Source organism: Bombyx mori, chromosome 6 (genome assembly GCF_030269925.1).
Source record: "Bombyx mori chromosome 6, ASM3026992v2".
Classification (NCBI taxonomy): Eukaryota; Metazoa; Arthropoda; class Insecta; order Lepidoptera; family Bombycidae; genus Bombyx; species Bombyx mori.
The window spans coordinates 15,573,899-15,589,233 of NC_085112.1; the positions used below are offsets into that span (position 1 = coordinate 15,573,899).

A 15,335-nucleotide genomic window follows, 5' to 3' on the forward strand; every position below is an offset into this window, starting at 1 on the left:
GCCCTCGCTTCGCTTCGGAAACATTAAAACACACATGAAACCAAAAAAAATAATAAAAAAAGTAGCCTATGTTCATCAGGGACAATGTCGGCTTCTAATGGAAAAATAATTTTTCAAAGCGGTCCAGTAGTTTCGGAGCCTATTCGAAACAAACAAACAAACAAATCTTTCCTCTTTATAATATTAGTATAGATACAGAAAGGGGAATGCCCACTCTCCATAGTGTGCTAGGCCCAAGATGGACATCAAATATTACTATAAAAATGTATTGATTCAAATTCTTAAATGTATTGGATATCTAAAAAATATATTGAAATTGACGCCACTATTATAAAAAATATAATAAAAATAAAAACTCGTTTTGAGGTTAATTTTCTACATAAATAAGTGTCGGATTGTGAGATACTTCAAGAACTTTTCTTTTCTTAATGTTTAAGATGTTCCTAATGTATTTTTATCCAATAGGGTATAAAAAACACACTTAATTCTTTAAATATCTATATTTTCTTCATCTTCATACACAACTAGCGACCCGCCCTCGCTTCGCTTCGGAAACATTAAAACACACATGAAACCAAAAAAAAAAAATAAAAAAAAATTAAAAATAAGTAGCCTATGTTCATCAGGGACAATGTCAGCTTCTAATGGAAAAAGAATTTTTCAAATCGGTCCAGTAGTTTCGGAGCCTATTCGAAACAAACAAACAAAGAAATCTTTCCTCTTTATAATATTAGTATAGATAGTATAGATTAGTATCATCTAAAAATAGCAAAGGAGAGCATATACACGGTTTTAAATCTCGGTCAGGGTAAAACCACAATTCACACAATGTTTTTAGTCGTAGTATGAAACGTTATTGATAAAAGTAAAATAATTCGAAGAAAAATCAAAACACATCTATTTTGTACGCAAGCACAACACCACAAGCAGCAAGCGAAGTGTCAGTCAATCAGATTAAATTCAGTGTTGTCAGTATAAAGAAAAATAATTACATGAAATTCATATATCGATTATTTTTTTAAATAACCGATAATTGATTTATATATTAATTTTTTTTACGAGTACACATTATTTTTTATGTTTTTGTTTTAGTTGTACATATTTAAATAACAATACTAGTAAAGTTTTTTTTATTGCTTAGATGGGTGGACAAGCTCACAGCCCACCTGATGTTAAGTGGTTACTGGAGCCCATAGACATCTACAACGTAAATGCGCCACCCACCTTGAGATATAAGTTCTAAGGTCTCAGGTATAGTTACAAGTTAAAATCTAATGGGTATGTCTTCCATGTTATTTTATGTGCATAAAATTCATTAAAATCGATTGATTAATGATAATACTTAAAATGATTTATTTATATGTTTTATTTATATACTCAAAATATTTACTTTATACGTAAAAGGTTTTGAAGATGGCAATATTTTTCCCGCAAAAATAAAAATCCTTGTTTTTTCAATAGAGTTACTTTTTTTAAACTACTTATTGTAAACTGTAGTGGCGCTTATTTGCAAGAAAGTAAATGCATATTTATTAATGACAAAATTAATGCACTAAGTATTTTTTCTATAATCTATTGTCCGCTTTGGGCCTAAAATGGGCTTTCCCCTTTCATGTTTGTATCCAGCAACTTTAGCTTTGCATTGATGAATCAGTATAGGGACATGTAATTACGTAGACAGATCATAGACCTAGGTTTCATACTTCAGTGAGACAGATAAATAGCTCTGTATAATCTGACACGTGACATCTATATAAATCAATTGAAATATTGAACAGAAGAACTATATTTTAATGCTGAGTATGTCACGTGTATTTTATCATGTTATTTCTGCTTCACATTCAATATAAACAAAGTGGAGAGAAGATAACGACTTCGGGGCAACCCCTATACAATTTAAATACTTATCATATTACTTTTATGTATTGTTTATATGTTATACTTTATTTTATGTTATGTTTATCTTCTTACTACTTTATCCATTACATATTATACATGCTATTTATTTAAGTTTATGTTCATAATAGTAATATTGTTACTGTGATATTTTTTTTCGAACGATAAGTACACCGCGATTATTATTGGTGAAAAATCATCTTTACGTGATTCTTGTTCACCACAGGGTTGTCTGAGAGAGTTCGCTTGTAACGATAAAATCGGCCATTTACTGTATGTGTTAATGTTGTATATTGGTTTTGTTTTTATTATTACATCGACGTAGTAAATCATGCTCCCCTTATCTTATATGGGTATAATATATATTTAGAGATGTTATCGCCTGACCGCGGTGTAAAATATGAACTTACGGTAACAATAGTCATAAATAGTACTCTCTCTTACTGGTGGTAGGAACTCTTGTGAGTCCGCGCGGGTAGGTACCACCACCCTGCCTATTTCTGCCGTGAAGCAGTAATGCGTTTCAGTTTGAAGAGTGGGGCAACCGTTGTAACTATCCTGAGACCTTAGAACTCATATCTCAAGGTGGGTGGCGCATTTACGTTGTAGATGTCTATGGGCGCCAGTAACCACTTAACCAGGTGAGCGGTGAGCTCGTCCACCCATATAAGCAATAAAAAAAAGTAACTTCATAGTCGTTGTCTATGGCCACAAAAATGTTGATCTAATTTTAAAACTGACTGTAACATCCCCTGGGCGTCAAGGTCGAATCTGTTACGTATATTATGTGATTCAAAGAGATCAACTTTCTTATGATCCGTCACGTGAGCTGAGAGATCCTAAACGCTCGTTTTCAAATGTTCCTAATGGTCTAAGTCTGTACTATCGACTTACACAAACGGATGCCAACTTTTATTCAGTTGAAAAATATGCGAGCGCTCATAAAATTATTATTTTTGTTTTAAGAAGGTAAGAATTGAAATAGTTTTTCCGCCTGAGCTACTGCAACTGCTTCGATCTTTAGTAATATGTATTATTCTTCATAACTTCTATTAGGGTATGTTGTAAGCCTGCATTAGCAGTTATCACTGCGAAGGCTCCAAAGTCCACTGCCACTTCTAGACAGATGGGTTTCAAACTATTTGGATGATGTGGAGGAGAACTGACGAAAAGGAAAGAAGGAAAAGAAGAATTAAAGATGAAAATCACATAGGAAGAGGGAGAAGAAAAGGATGTCAAGATTTTTATAAAACGTTATTCTGATTGTTATGTATTTTTCTTTTTTTTATGATTGAAGGATTAGTGGTGGCCCGGAGGCCTTTCCAGTTTCACCAGGACTGGTGGGCGAGCAAAGGCTCAGCCAGGAGGGGTGGGATTTGCTCACAGCTGCCCGAGCGCCCCCGAAGGAGACCTAACAAGTCATGAGCAGTGGCTTCGCGAATGATTCTACTACCGAATCGGAATCGCGACACGCTGAGAAGATCCGGCGAGAAACTCAGGTTAGGTGTGAGTGTTTGGGTACGGTTACCGGGATCCCTAAGCCTGCTCTTAAACAGGCGTGTTTGATTAAATAAATCTTAGATGAAGGGCAGAAATAGGCAAAATGGTAGAAGAGCCATTCCGCCTATTTCTGGCGTGGAGCGATCGAGCTCAGTTTGAAACTGTAAAACGCAACCTTAGACTTCATGCCTCGTGGGGGAATCGTTCACAATGTGATGTCTGTAAGCTTTGATAGCGGAATCCACCGAGTTTCTCGCCGAATCTTCTCAGTGGGTCGAAATACGGCTCCGGTGGTAAATTCAGCGAAGCACTACTTTTGTAAATGTTATCAAACTCTCTCAGGTAGAGCCCTGCGAGCCAGTCCGTTGAAACTGGACTAGCCCCATGAGGCTATCGGCGAGTAGGTAGGAAAAAAATCGATAACTGCTTAATATCAGAAACGACTCATTTATCCAAATAATTTATCCAATAAACTAAAGAAACCTTAAAACTACAATCATTTCCCGTCCTTATCGAAAAGTCACGATGAAAAGAATAAAAGTGTTTTGGTAAAGAGGCACCGACACGGAAAGCCGCAGAATGAAGCTTTTACATGCAAATTTCTTTATGAAGAGAAAGCTATTATGTGGGGTTATTTGAAAACGTTTTTCATTTAATGTGCTTTTCTTTTACAGTGGCAGTACGGTACATCTAGCGTTTAGAGGTTACTGGAACGTTCATAGACAACAGAAAACAGAGACTTACCATGAGACATGGGGTCGCTCCATTTTATTTTAATTACGGTCGTGAGTTGAACATCCCATCTAACCTGGTTAAATTAGAATAAACAAGGAATGATAACCAAAAAAAACTGTAAACAAAATGAAAAGTCATTGAGGCTGCCATAATTTCGTAAAGGAAGAAATTCTCTGCGATTAAAGAACTTTGCAAAGCTTCATGTTAGAAAAACATAAAACAAAAGTTCCGAAGAATTCTCTTTCAAGAAAACTTTAAATTCTGTCATTATTGTTTTCTTTTGTAATTAAAACTTTTCATTCTATATCGGCTAATTTTTATTTATTTCTAAATTAATTTATACAAGGAGAATGTACTCTCGAACGACGCGGTCGCAGTTATTGTGGCTAAGCAAGAATACTTCGTACGATTATGACTTTGAACTTTACACGCGGCGATAGAAACTCTTACAAATAGGCACGTGATAATGGAGAAAAGTTTAGGAAGCATTATGAGTGGGAAAACTTCAAAAACATGTTCCATATTTGGCGCACATCACGACGTGTCTATAAGCGCACGAGACAAACACACAAACCATTAATATCAAATAGCATTAACTCGAAGTTTGCGATCGAAATTTGACCCAAAACAAAGTAGTCACACAAGACAATAACGTATATTAAGTGTTGGTAAAAAAAGAAAACATTTCCTGATATTTTCATCTGTTCGTATTCAATATGTCACATTGGGCAGCCCTAACGAAGTTATAGCATTTCTCAAATGAATAGAAGCATAAGAAATTTTTGGGTCACGGATAGTACAGATGTGATCAGCCCTATTTAAATATCCGCGCTCGGTCTAAGATATATCGTGGGTAGTTCGACGTCAGATGCATCATGCTTGTCTCTTTGCTGTTCAAGGATGTATTTGTTCTTCTGAAGGTAAATTTTGTATCGTGAAACAAGCTAACTGCTGGCAGCTTGTTCGCAATGCATATACTTTATTAATTTCAAGTTTGATGATAAAGTTAAAAACTCTTTACCATACGTGTAAACTATTCCGTTAGCAAATCTCACACGTGGTTCGCCGAGCTACTGCTGCATTCGGAGGGAAAAATCTGCGAAGCACTGCTCTTGCTAGGGCTAGTGTTAGCAAATCCTCTTAGGCTGACCTAGTTGCCAGCTCCTTAAGATACCAGCATAAAGGTAGGGGAAAAAAGCTGTACTGTTGTACACGGTAAATAAGTAAAACCTTTCGAAAAAAATCCTTTGCGACGAGCAAGTTGCAACATCTAGATTCCCAAAAGGGTTTTAAGTCGTTGGACCGGGAAAGTTGCGAGATCGCAAAGGTCACGTTTTCCTTAGAGACCATAACAGTTTTGAAGCAATTTCAACCTTATTGAATTCTATAAAGATTTTCTATTATATACTGCAACAGTACATATTGTTAGAACATGTTGAGTAGATTTGTTACCACGGTGTATAACGCGTTTTGCAACAAATGTTGCAAATCTGACTGAAGTGGTATACTCGTATGTATAGCTTACTAGAAAAGTTATTTTATTGCAGTAGGGATTGTGGTAAACTGAACTTGGACTTATTATAAAAAATAAAAAAGGCAAAAATGTATAGGTAATTCGTATATTATGTCAATATATAATAAATAGGGTATTTCTGATTTTTTCGATTATTGGAACTTACCTAAATAGAAATAAAAAGGTTTAGAATAAAAATATAAAAATAATATTGGGTTTTACAAACAATATTTACTTCTACATGTATATTACTTATTAACTAAACAAGTCGCCTGAATTACAATTTACTTTGAGAATTTCTCTTCAGAGCATCAACGGCTATCTGTACAGCCGTTTTCGCGGTTCCCGGAGCTACCATCACCCCGTACCCACCGTGCCCATAACAATGTACCACGCTCAAACCGTGCATCACTTCCCGCTCAACTCGAACTGGCACTCTATGCGGACGAAGTCCTACTTTATGTCCTATAACCTTAGCTTTCTTCAACGAAGGTACCAGATCGCAACATCTCTCCCAAATAGAGGCCGAATCATATTTATCCACCTCCATATTGTAGCTGTCGTACTGTCTGCAGCCGCCCAAAGTGGCGTTGCCATCCATGCCTGGTATAACATAAGTATCATAGTCCCCATAAAATGATGTCTTCAACCATGGCGCGTTGACTTTTATTACCTGACCTCTAATCGGTACTAGATCGTGGTCATTGCACAGGTATTTTGAACCCATTCCTGTGCAGTTAAACACCAAGTTATAATCTTTTAAGGACGAAAAAGATTCGACCTTTTGTTTCAGTATTTTACCCCCGTTTTGTTTAAATAAAACTTCGTTCCATGGCAGGTATTTATCACACTCGATTTTCAATGTTAAGTAATAGGAGCCGTACTTCCAACCTTTCCCGCACATTTTTAATTCATCTACATCACACTCTCTGTATACCGGTACCAGGTCTTCAATCAAATGGTTCCTGGTCACGTGGTAGTTGGTTTTTGAGAATATATAGACTGGTAGCGGCATTATTCCCGCTTGTGCGGCATCCGAAGAATTCATGATCTTGCTCCAATAGTTCCAAGAATAGTCGATCCATTGTTTTGTGATTTCGCGAGTAGGTCCTTTGAAACTCGGGCCAGGTCTGAAGATACCGGCCGCCACACAGCTAGCCGTGTCTTCATGGAAGGCGTCAGCGATGACGGTAATGTTGGAGTTTCGAAGTTCTTTCTGCAGTTCTTTAGCTACGGAGGAACCGATAACGCCAGCTCCGATGACCGCGATGTTCAAATTTCTTTTATCCATTTTGTCGGTCTGCAATATTTACAATAGTTTTTTTGTGATATCACGTCGAAATACTCAATTGAATTATATGACAATTGTTTGGAACCGAAACACATAAATGCTTCGTAGCAGAAATAGGCTGAATCGCGCTATCGTGTCCGGCAGGTCCCCATATCATTCTACCAGCAGCTAGTATACAAATTTAGTTTTGTTAGTTTCATAATAAAGCCCGTAGCTATCCCTTCGTTCTGAACATGATTGTTGTGCACGTGTTAAATATGTATTTCATTGGAAAAAAATATTACCTGACCTAGCCTGAACCTAGAATTGTTAACGCCCCGTTTGTTTTTGCTGCACAAGAACCATCCTCACCGGTTTGAAGACTGCATAAGATGGGTGGTGGCATTCACGCTATGGTATTAATATACAGAAAGACTAAACCTTAGTTCCCTTAAGTCACATTCACAACATTTCATAACCAAATGCGATGTGATAATAAAGTGATTATTACTTCTTAGATCATGTTATGTTCTTATAAATATAGTGAATTAACGATTTTTTAATAACTAAAACTAAATTGTTACTTTCAAACGTGCTCGTGGCCTAAGAAGTTGTCGTGACGTAAAGGATAAGACTCCCGGTGCATTCGTATCTAACGATGCACCGGTGTTCGGATCCCGCAGGCGGGTACCAATTTTTCTAATGAAATACGTACTCAACAAATGTTCACGATTGACTTCCACGGTGAAGGAATAACATCGTGTAATAAAAATCAAAGCCGCAAAATTATAATTTGCGTAATTACTGGAGGTAGAACCTCTTGTGAGTCCGCACGGGTAGGTACCACCACCCTGCCTATTTCTGCCGTGAAGCAGTAATGCGTTTCGGTTTGAAGGGCGGGGCAGTCGTTGTAACTGTACTGAAACCTTAGAACTTATATCTCAATGTGGGTGACGCATTTTCGTTGCAGATTCTATGGGTTCCAGTAACCACTTAACACCAGGTGGGCTGTGAGCTCGTCCACCCATCTAAGCAATAAAAAATAACAATAAAAAAAATATGAATAACAAAAACATAATGATATGTGTAGGTACTATACGTCTTAATTATATTTTCTAAATTTTATTTACCACTAATTAATCTACTCACCCAAAGACAACAAACAAGAGATAAACATACACAACATATGCAAAGATAATTAAACAGGTACTGAAAACATAATCAAATAAATAAACATTTACAGTATCTATGCAACAAATTTCAATTAGATTTTAAATTTTATTTCATTTTAACACACGACACGTTTGCCAACAACACAATTAACCAACAAAATGGAAGTGTTTGGAATAAAACATTAAATGCTTCTAAATTAATATTTCCGATGTCATCATGTTTTCATGACGTCACAACTATATCGTAAAATGAGCTACTAGCTACCATAACGCCTCATCGTACTATAGTTCCATTTATAATTCTTTCTCTAACTATTGTATTTATTTAACTTTGATCTATTATGTCACTTTTCACTAGGGCAGTACAAATACTGTACTACTAAACGATAATAAATTAATGATTTTGAATCGTGCAAAAACAATCAAATTGTTTTCTCAGCCCCTAAGACTACAAACTAATAATTAGTCAAACTATAAAAGTAGAAATACTACAATATGTTATTATGTCTACTTTCCAGAATCCAGACCACCCAGAAAAAACTACAACCAGCTATCGTCACATGAAAAACTTGACAATCGCAAAGCAGATGATATCCAAGTCGAAGAACCCGTGGAGTCTGATGCAAGCAGCACTGATGTAGAAGAGCGCGAATCACACGGGGTATGTCCCCCGTGTGCGCATGACCGATACAATAACAACGTAAAACGACGTGCCAACTACGATTTTAGTGATGATTCTGATTATGGTAAGATTATTTCTTTGTTTTACTCGAATTAACTTTACAACGTATAATATGATGTTATTCAATGCAATTTAATAACATCAATAGCAGTTCGCGCAAGCGTATAAAGGTGCTGTACGATTCTTGCCAACTAAGTAATCAAAATCGATTATACACTGTGATTGTACAGCACTAGTTGCTTTAGCCGCTTCAAAATTAGACGTAGGTATTACACATACAGCATAGACAGGGACCAAAATGCCAACAAATAACTGATGTCAAACGTCAGTGTCAATCACTAATTTATATCCGGAATACATAAACTTTCGTCACAGAGTTGTAGTAGGTAATTTGTAACCCAAATTGTTTTGAGGGCGTAAATTATATTTACCCGTACATTTACACCCAATAAGTGCAAAGAAACAAGAAAATGGCAAATCTAAAATCAGATTTAGATCAATATTTGCTTCAAAACGAAAGTCGTCGGAGTTATAAATTTAGTTTACCAAGTTTTTCAACGCCTGCCTTCCTGTCTCGTAACACTGAGGAGACTCCGACGAGCACAACGAGCAGTTGGTTCGAAGAAGTACAGAAAGAGTATTTCACTTTGGTAAGTTAGTATTAAAATTGTAGATTTTCTATTAAGTTTAAAATACATGATATATATTTATGGAACATAATGATCATTGTTTGTTGTTGCAATGAATGACTCAATAAGAGATATGACTTATGTTGTGTTTAATTTTTCTAATTAAAAAAATAACCTTTAACATTTATTAATTTGTTTATATCATATTTTAATCATTTCTTTGTACAGAAGTTACAAAACTCATTTTCATTGTGCAGAACTAAATTGCTTCTACTTGTATAATTAACGTGGTAAAATGTAGACATTTTTTTTATAAAATGACTTGGTGTATATCATAATTTCAATTTTAAATTTCAGAGCAGAACACAACGATTCTTAGGATTTGGAATATGTCTATTTCTAGGAATCCTATGTTTCATACTATCATTTATCTACATACCAGTTCTTCTATTACAAGCTAGGAAATTTGCTCTACTGTTCACATTGGGAAGTTTATTCTTTATACTTAGGTAAGCAATATTTGAAATATTACAGATATATATCTATATAGATTTGGTGCCAAGTTTTAATAATCTCTTTTTCATGTACATTTTATGTGGAGATAAACTGTGGACAATATATACACACAACTATACAAAAGCATTAATTAATTGCAATTACAAATTGGGTGTGTGGGTCACATCATTTTCCTGTGACTGTGTCCTAAAATAAAAGTAATGGGAATTATTCTATGTATAATATCAGCATACTGTAACATTTGATGAGTGATGACTTACTAAAATAGTAAGCCAGCATAGGAGGATACTGTCATTTGGGTTTTTCTACCACAAAGTATTCACGCATTTGACAGTGAAGTGTGCAACAGCTCTTTTACTACACAAAACATAGTTATATTGAGGCCTTAGATCTCATGTCTCCAAGTGGCTTACACTAACAACTTATCAGCTGGGGAGGGGAGAATGCTCAATAAAATAAATATAAAATTAAACATAATAATGGTAATGATGGTATTGAGATATTTGTTACGAGGTTTGTTAGCAGTTACAAAGAAACTGAAAACAGATAAATATCAACACTTATAGAACACTATAATGTATATAAAAATAAACTACAGTGCACTAAAATATGACAAATATGAAAATATACAAGGAAATGTTTTGCACTATCTTTAGTTATGTTGATTTATTTATTTATTTTAGTGACCTGTTTCCCCTTTTTTTAATTAGAACTCACTATCAATGCATAATAACTGTACAAACATAGCCATTAAAGACCTGATAATTAATTATTTGACAAAATATAAGTTAGATAAAAAAGATTTAATAATCATTTGATAATTAATTAATAATTTTGAAAGGCAGCTGTTTTAACTATACTTCGAACTCATATCTCAAGGTGGGTGGCATTGTAGATTTTTATGGGCTCCGGTAACCACTTAACACCAGGTGGGCTAGGAACTCGTCCACCCATCTATGCAATAAAAAAAAAGGTTTTATCCATAATCATCATTATCAAATTAATTAATTGAAATCATAGTCACTGTTATCATTAATAGGGTCAATGAACCCGCCTGTTGAGGAGGATTCCTGGACACACTTGTCATGCATCACAATTACTTTATAATATTTCAATTTTATTCCTGAACAATCAGGTATACTAGTTCAGTCCTTCTGTCTTCACAGGCATTCTGAATTTCATTCCAGTGTCTGTCTGCCCATTACAATCTATCCTACACTTCAAATATATTACACAAATGCCATTGCAATGTGTTCAATATTATTGTTGATATCTTAGGTGATTTATAATTAGCTATCTTAATCAAAGTGACATTTTACAATCATGTTGTTGTTGAAAATTTACTAAGAACTGTTAATTTCCCGTGTTTAAAGTTTATTTGATTAAGAATGAATAGATTTATCATATAAAAGATGCAAATGAAGCACTTAAATAGTATATAGTGTATTTTTATAACTTATATAAAATATTGATATGGTATATTTTATTAGTTTTTTTTATAATAGTTTCAGCTTTCTCTACGGACCATGGGCACATTTGAAGTCAATGTTCTCAAAGGAAAGAGCTCTTACAACATCAATTTACAGTATAACTTTGATAGCGACATTATACTGTGCCTTACATCTTCAAAGTACACCGTGGACCATAGTATGTGCTGTCTTACAAGTCATGGCATTGTTCTGGATGATGATGGGGTCTATACCAGGAGGATCATCGGGCATGAGGTTCTTTGGAAGCATGTTCAAATCATCAGTTTCAAACACATTGCCGATTTAACACGAAAATATTGTGTTCTATATGTTTGAAAGGATTTTTTGTCGTCTGTGGTTAAAACTGTGACTGATGTGTGAAATTAGTTATATTTTCTTACCATCCAATAAAATTATTTTAAGATAGTGAAATTAATTAAATTTTATAAATTTTAGCATTTAGATACTTTTGGTGATACTGCATTTCTGTACTATAAATGTTAATAATATAAACCTTGAAATTAACATTACATGATTCTAAATAAAGTGTTGTAATCACTTTTTTTTCATATTTTTTATTTTTTATAAATATTCCATAGAATTCTGAACAGTTTTAATGCAAGCACTCATACTGAACATGGAATAGACTAAAACAATTAAATGACTATATATATCTTGTGACTATCAGGATGTCAAATGTTGACTCAAAATGTATATCTTTGTTAGTGATAAAGCAGCATTTTGGGATCGGCACAGTGTCAACTATGTTCATAGTACTCACGATGGTTATCTGTCGGTAGCGATAGGCGGCACCGAATATTAGCTGCCCTTAATATTTTTTGGGTCTTATAATAAAAAATTCTGTGGGTGAGCGATCGCCAAACTGCTATTCAAAGCTGTACACGATCAGTTCAGAAATGAAGAGATCCGTAGAACTAGCAGTACCGTAGCCGTAAAGAAATACAATATCAGTTTGGGAGAAAAAACACCGTGGATCTCTTCCCTGGCAGATAAACATAAACCTTGCAAGATTGTAGAGGCTGTATGCGGCAAATAGCTATATTTATAAATAATCTATAAATATAGTAAAGCAAGCACAAAGTTATACATAATTCAATTCTTGCCATCAATGCAGATGACGCCAAAATGAGGTTTATCCGCACGAAACACGATTTAGACACTGTTATTAACTCGTTGCCAAAAGTACCTACGTACGTGACTTCTGGTAATTGGTAGCAGCTATTTTCGGTTTAAATGTTATGCAGTATCACTGACCTCGCCGTAATATAATATAATATAATAAACGGGAATATAACTAGCTCATTAAAACCACATCCGTAATCTCACTTAATTCATTCATTTTGCTAAATCTTGCATATCCTTCTTCTTCCTAGCGTTTACATGGTCCAGTGTCGGGGTCCGCTTTCCAACTTAAACTTCTTACATATCCAATAAACTTTAATTAGTTTTTAGTTTTATGAATTTTAATTTGATTAGTTTTAATGCGTTTCTACGACTTGCCAGTACTAAAATTAACTTAATATCTATTTATTTATCTGACGCACTTTCTAAGATTCTAGAATAACTGCAGCAAGTCTAATAAGGTCATTCAAAATGATGGTTTTTTCAACACTGATTACCTATCCCTTGTAATAATTGACCAATATTATTTTTGTACCTATTCTTAGTACGATAATTAGTTATTAAGGTACTTACGTATTAACGCCACCGCGGCAAAAATTGTTAAACTTTCCCTAAGGTCCGTCGATTTTTGGGGGGAGGGAGGGGGTCTAAGCGTTTACCCCTGCACCATTCCCACCCCGCGGAACCCCATGGTTATGAAGATATCCACGGTTATTTTTTTTTATTAAAATTGCATTATTTAGTCAAACTCGAAGGAAGCTTAAGTTTGAATCCGCCTTATCTCCGGCGCTGCGGGAAGAGCAGCCCTTCCGCCCTTGCGTGCCGAAGCACGGTCACTCGTGCTCCGTCACAGCGGGCGAGGACTGCTCTCCCTCCGCGCCTCCGGTTTTTTATATACACTCTAGGGGTAGAGCAGACAAGACCAGGTGGAAAGTGGGGTGATCTGATTCGCTTTTCCATATTTTTCGAGTTGTCCACACTTGCTAACCATTAAATTTTTGCCGCGGTGGCATTAATACGTAAGTACTTACCGTTATTAATATCATAAATATGCACAAAGGGTGTTATACATTTTCAGGGAGTTGCGTTGTGTTATCCTACATAGTACCTGTTATCGCAGAAATAAAAGTTATTTTAATTTAATACCTACCTAAATACAATATGTACAGACAATAGTGTACTTGTTCAAATAACTTTTTGAACTAAACTTAATGAACAAGAAGTTCACCTTCTTATTCTTTAAATTGGGTCAATAACAATATAAGAAAAATAAATTCATAATAAGTATAAATCCCTTATTTATTTAAAATTATCTCACTGCTTAATATTATTCTGAACGTTTCACCAGAAATAAAATTACAATTTATAGATACTATGTACAGTAATGGCTATATGTATATTTTAAATTATAAAGGAATTTCAATTCCTGATATGAGCATCTGCGAAGTAAAAAAACGCACAACATGGTTTATTAAAAAATCAGGGTAAATCACATTTGACTGTGAAAGAAAAAGCAATATTAGTTAAAAAGTTGTCACTTTTCCTATAATATTATAAAATTAGAATCAGTCGTTATGTAATTAACAGTGTTGTACTGCTAAAAGGAGTTTATTTATTAAATTTTAAAAAGAAAGGTTATTTTATTTCACACACCTTATCTTAAATCAATTACTATGCCAAAGTAAAATAATAGTTTTGATACGTGGTCAGATAATATCTGTCTGCTTAATGTGAGTTTTTAACGTTCTCGATAGCGTGAAAGTTAGCTCAAATTTGTATGCAGTTGAAACAGCGCCCCTAGCGACAAACGTAGACAAATGTTCCGACTCCATACAAATTTGAGTTAACTTTTATGCGATCGAGGACGTTAAAAAATTCCAACTCGATCGTGAATAAAGGTTTTTTTTCCTACCTAAGCTGAGAGCCTTGAGAGGCTACTTCAGCGTAACCTTAACTAGTAGGTGAACTCACGAGGCTCAAACCTGACGACGTTGCTACCACGAACCCTAGCAAGAGCCGGAATCTACCACCGATTCGGAAACGCGACCCACTAAGAAGATCCGGCGAGAAACTCAGTGAGCTGTGTCTGAGGGTGAATAAATGGAAAGGCTATGACTTGACATTGACACGCTACGAATATGGGGGGTAAAGACTATTCATTTGGGCAGAAGATTCAACGAAATAGGACTAGTAGGTATAGGAAGTGGAAATTATATTATGAATGTAACAGTTGTAAACAGAGCGAAGTGTGGGAGGTTATGACGCTATTTTTAAAATCCTTCCCACTTGCAATTCTGGCGTCACCTTAATTCGCTCTTTTTCAGCAGACACTGTTTAATACACTAAGATGGTACCTACTGCTTAATGCTACCCCCCATAGTTACGAACGTTGAGCACTCGTGATAATACGTATTAAGTAATGACTGAAAAGTGGCATCTACTCTAAGGGTCAATTCCCACTGAAAGAGCAGCGGCCGGCAGCGTCTTTTTGAGGCAAAATATTACAAACTATTTTGAATCTTATCTACGTGATTAAAAAGTTCATAGTCATTTGAAGGCAAAGGAGGGGTAACGTGGCGTCACGAGGCTGCACGAGCCTTCTACCGACTAGTCAAGAGGCGCCGCGCGGATGATCGCGGCGCAGTTAGCTGACGGCTGCGCGCGAGCGACCATTTCATACCCGCCCGCCCTGCCGCTTGCGCATTTCGCGTCATTTTATTAGAGGGTATCAAGTTAGAACGTGCTACGCTCCGTGAGGAAAAAATGTACCCAAAATTTTCCTTTTTCTTTCCGTTTTGTTTGTTACTTCT

At 35.4% G+C, this 15,335-nt stretch overlaps 4 protein-coding genes across 4 annotated transcripts in view; 2 read left to right on the top strand and 2 right to left on the bottom strand.

Annotated features, from left to right (window-relative positions):
- Positions 1-15,335, bottom strand: part of LOC101736572 (mitochondrial pyruvate carrier 1) — a 497,008-nt gene that overhangs the window by 389,908 nt on the left and 91,765 nt on the right. The window lies entirely within an intron of this gene.
- The window catches only part of LOC119628612 (uncharacterized), a 180,752-nt gene that overhangs the window by 159,994 nt on the left and 5,423 nt on the right, over positions 1-15,335 (top strand). The window contains exon 2 of the mRNA XM_038011522.2: positions 8,605-8,832. Coding sequence (XP_037867450.1) covers positions 8,605-8,832 — 228 coding nt within the window. The remainder of the gene's footprint in view (positions 1-8,604; positions 8,833-15,335) is intronic.
- Positions 5,735-8,432, bottom strand: LOC101746741 (D-aspartate oxidase). The gene is made up of 3 exons (XM_062669220.1): positions 8,156-8,432; positions 8,064-8,123; positions 5,735-6,944 (listed from the first exon to the last, which is right to left on the bottom strand). Exon 3 carries the CDS (start codon positions 6,933-6,935, stop codon positions 5,922-5,924), a length of 1,014 nt encoding a protein of 337 aa, XP_062525204.1. The 5' UTR covers positions 6,936-6,944; positions 8,064-8,123; positions 8,156-8,432; the 3' UTR covers positions 5,735-5,921.
- On the top strand, positions 9,093-14,158 carry LOC101743150 (uncharacterized). The gene is made up of 3 exons (XM_012696920.4): positions 9,093-9,418; positions 9,755-9,906; positions 11,419-14,158. Exons 1-3 carry the CDS (start codon positions 9,239-9,241, stop codon positions 11,687-11,689), a joined length of 603 nt encoding a protein of 200 aa, XP_012552374.2. The 5' UTR covers positions 9,093-9,238; the 3' UTR covers positions 11,690-14,158.